Here is a 1,257-nt window from a genome sequence, read left to right as displayed (position 1 = left end):
TTTTTTTTTTTACTTTTTGCTAAAAATTCAACCCAAGTCTTTTGATCAGCAGAACTAGAGAGTGATTGTTATACACAAGCAGCCATGTCATCATACTCCTCATCATCCGCTTCATCAAACTCTCCCTGCGCTGCATGCAAGTTCCTGAGGAGAAAATGCATGCAAGGTTGCATCTTCGCCCCTTACTTCCCACCAGAAGAACCTCAAAAGTTCTTCAACGTTCACAAAATCTTCGGAGCCAGCAATGTAACCAAGCTCCTCAACGAGCTTCTTCCCCACCAAAGAGAAGATGCAGTGAACTCACTTGCTTATGAAGCTGATGCACGCATGAAGGACCCTGTATACGGCTGTGTTGGTGCCATCTCCGTCCTCCAGCAACAAGTGCAGCTTCTTCAGAAGGAGCTTGATGCAGCAAATGCCAACCTGTTGAAGTATGCATGTAGCTACTGCCATCCTTCAGCACATGCTGGACATCAACAGGTTCTGCTTCCCTACCATTCTTCTCTTCAATGGAGTAATAATTCAGATAATGAGCAGATGAGGGAGAAGGGTGGTTATGTTTATGGGGATGTGGATGGGAGTTAGGGGAGTGGGGAGATTATGTTCTTTAATTAATATGTGGGGTTTTATTGTATGGTTTGTTTGGATATGTATTGATCGTGCATGGCATTGATTGCTGTGTTTCTGTTGTCAGAGATTTATGTACTTTATTGGTAGTGTAATGCCTTTGCACAATGAGGTTTTGTTAAGGGAGTAAATATTATTTATGATGTGATGATTGTTTGGATGGGTTATCTTGTGATATATGATAGTATGATTATATTTGTATGTTGCATGTGATATTTTCTATTGAGTATGGGATTGGGTATTAGCTTTTATTGCATGTTCTAGTAATACTTCTTTCAATGCTCCCTCGTTTGATTTAGGGGGAAATTTGGCAAATTTTGAATTAAAACATTTGTATCTTTTTTTAGTTGTTTTTGTTGGGTTATTGAATTTTTTTTAGCATATAAAAACATTACTTGTATGATAGGATAGTAAGTAATATAATTTTGGGAACATTTCTTAATGGAAATATTTGTTTAAAGATGGTGATGAAAATTGTCGATTTGACTTGTAGGATGTAAAGAGTATTTGCCTTTTAATAATGTTCATGTTACATATTGTCAGTGTTGCAAAGTATGGTATGGTGTCATCAAATGTTAGGGTGCCTTTTTGGAGAAAATATTAACGTTAGGATCACGGATGTGCGGACGA

General features: G+C 37.8%; 1 protein-coding gene across 1 annotated transcript; it reads left to right on the top strand.

Annotated features, from left to right (window-relative positions):
• The first annotated feature begins 52 nt into the window (after positions 1–52).
• On the top strand, positions 53–748 carry LOC110035001 (protein LATERAL ORGAN BOUNDARIES-like). Its single transcript, XM_020739241.1, has one exon. It carries the CDS (start codon positions 85–87, stop codon positions 583–585), a length of 501 nt encoding a protein of 166 aa, XP_020594900.1. The 5' UTR covers positions 53–84; the 3' UTR covers positions 586–748.
• Positions 749–1,257: the final 509 nt, after the last annotated feature.

The sequence above is a fragment of the Phalaenopsis equestris genome, unplaced genomic scaffold (genome assembly GCF_001263595.1).
Source record: "Phalaenopsis equestris unplaced genomic scaffold, ASM126359v1 Scaffold195219, whole genome shotgun sequence".
NCBI classification, from domain to species: Eukaryota; Viridiplantae; Streptophyta; class Magnoliopsida; order Asparagales; family Orchidaceae; genus Phalaenopsis; species Phalaenopsis equestris.
Note: the sequence above shows the minus strand (reverse complement) of the source record. Positions and strands in the feature narration are given on the sequence as shown.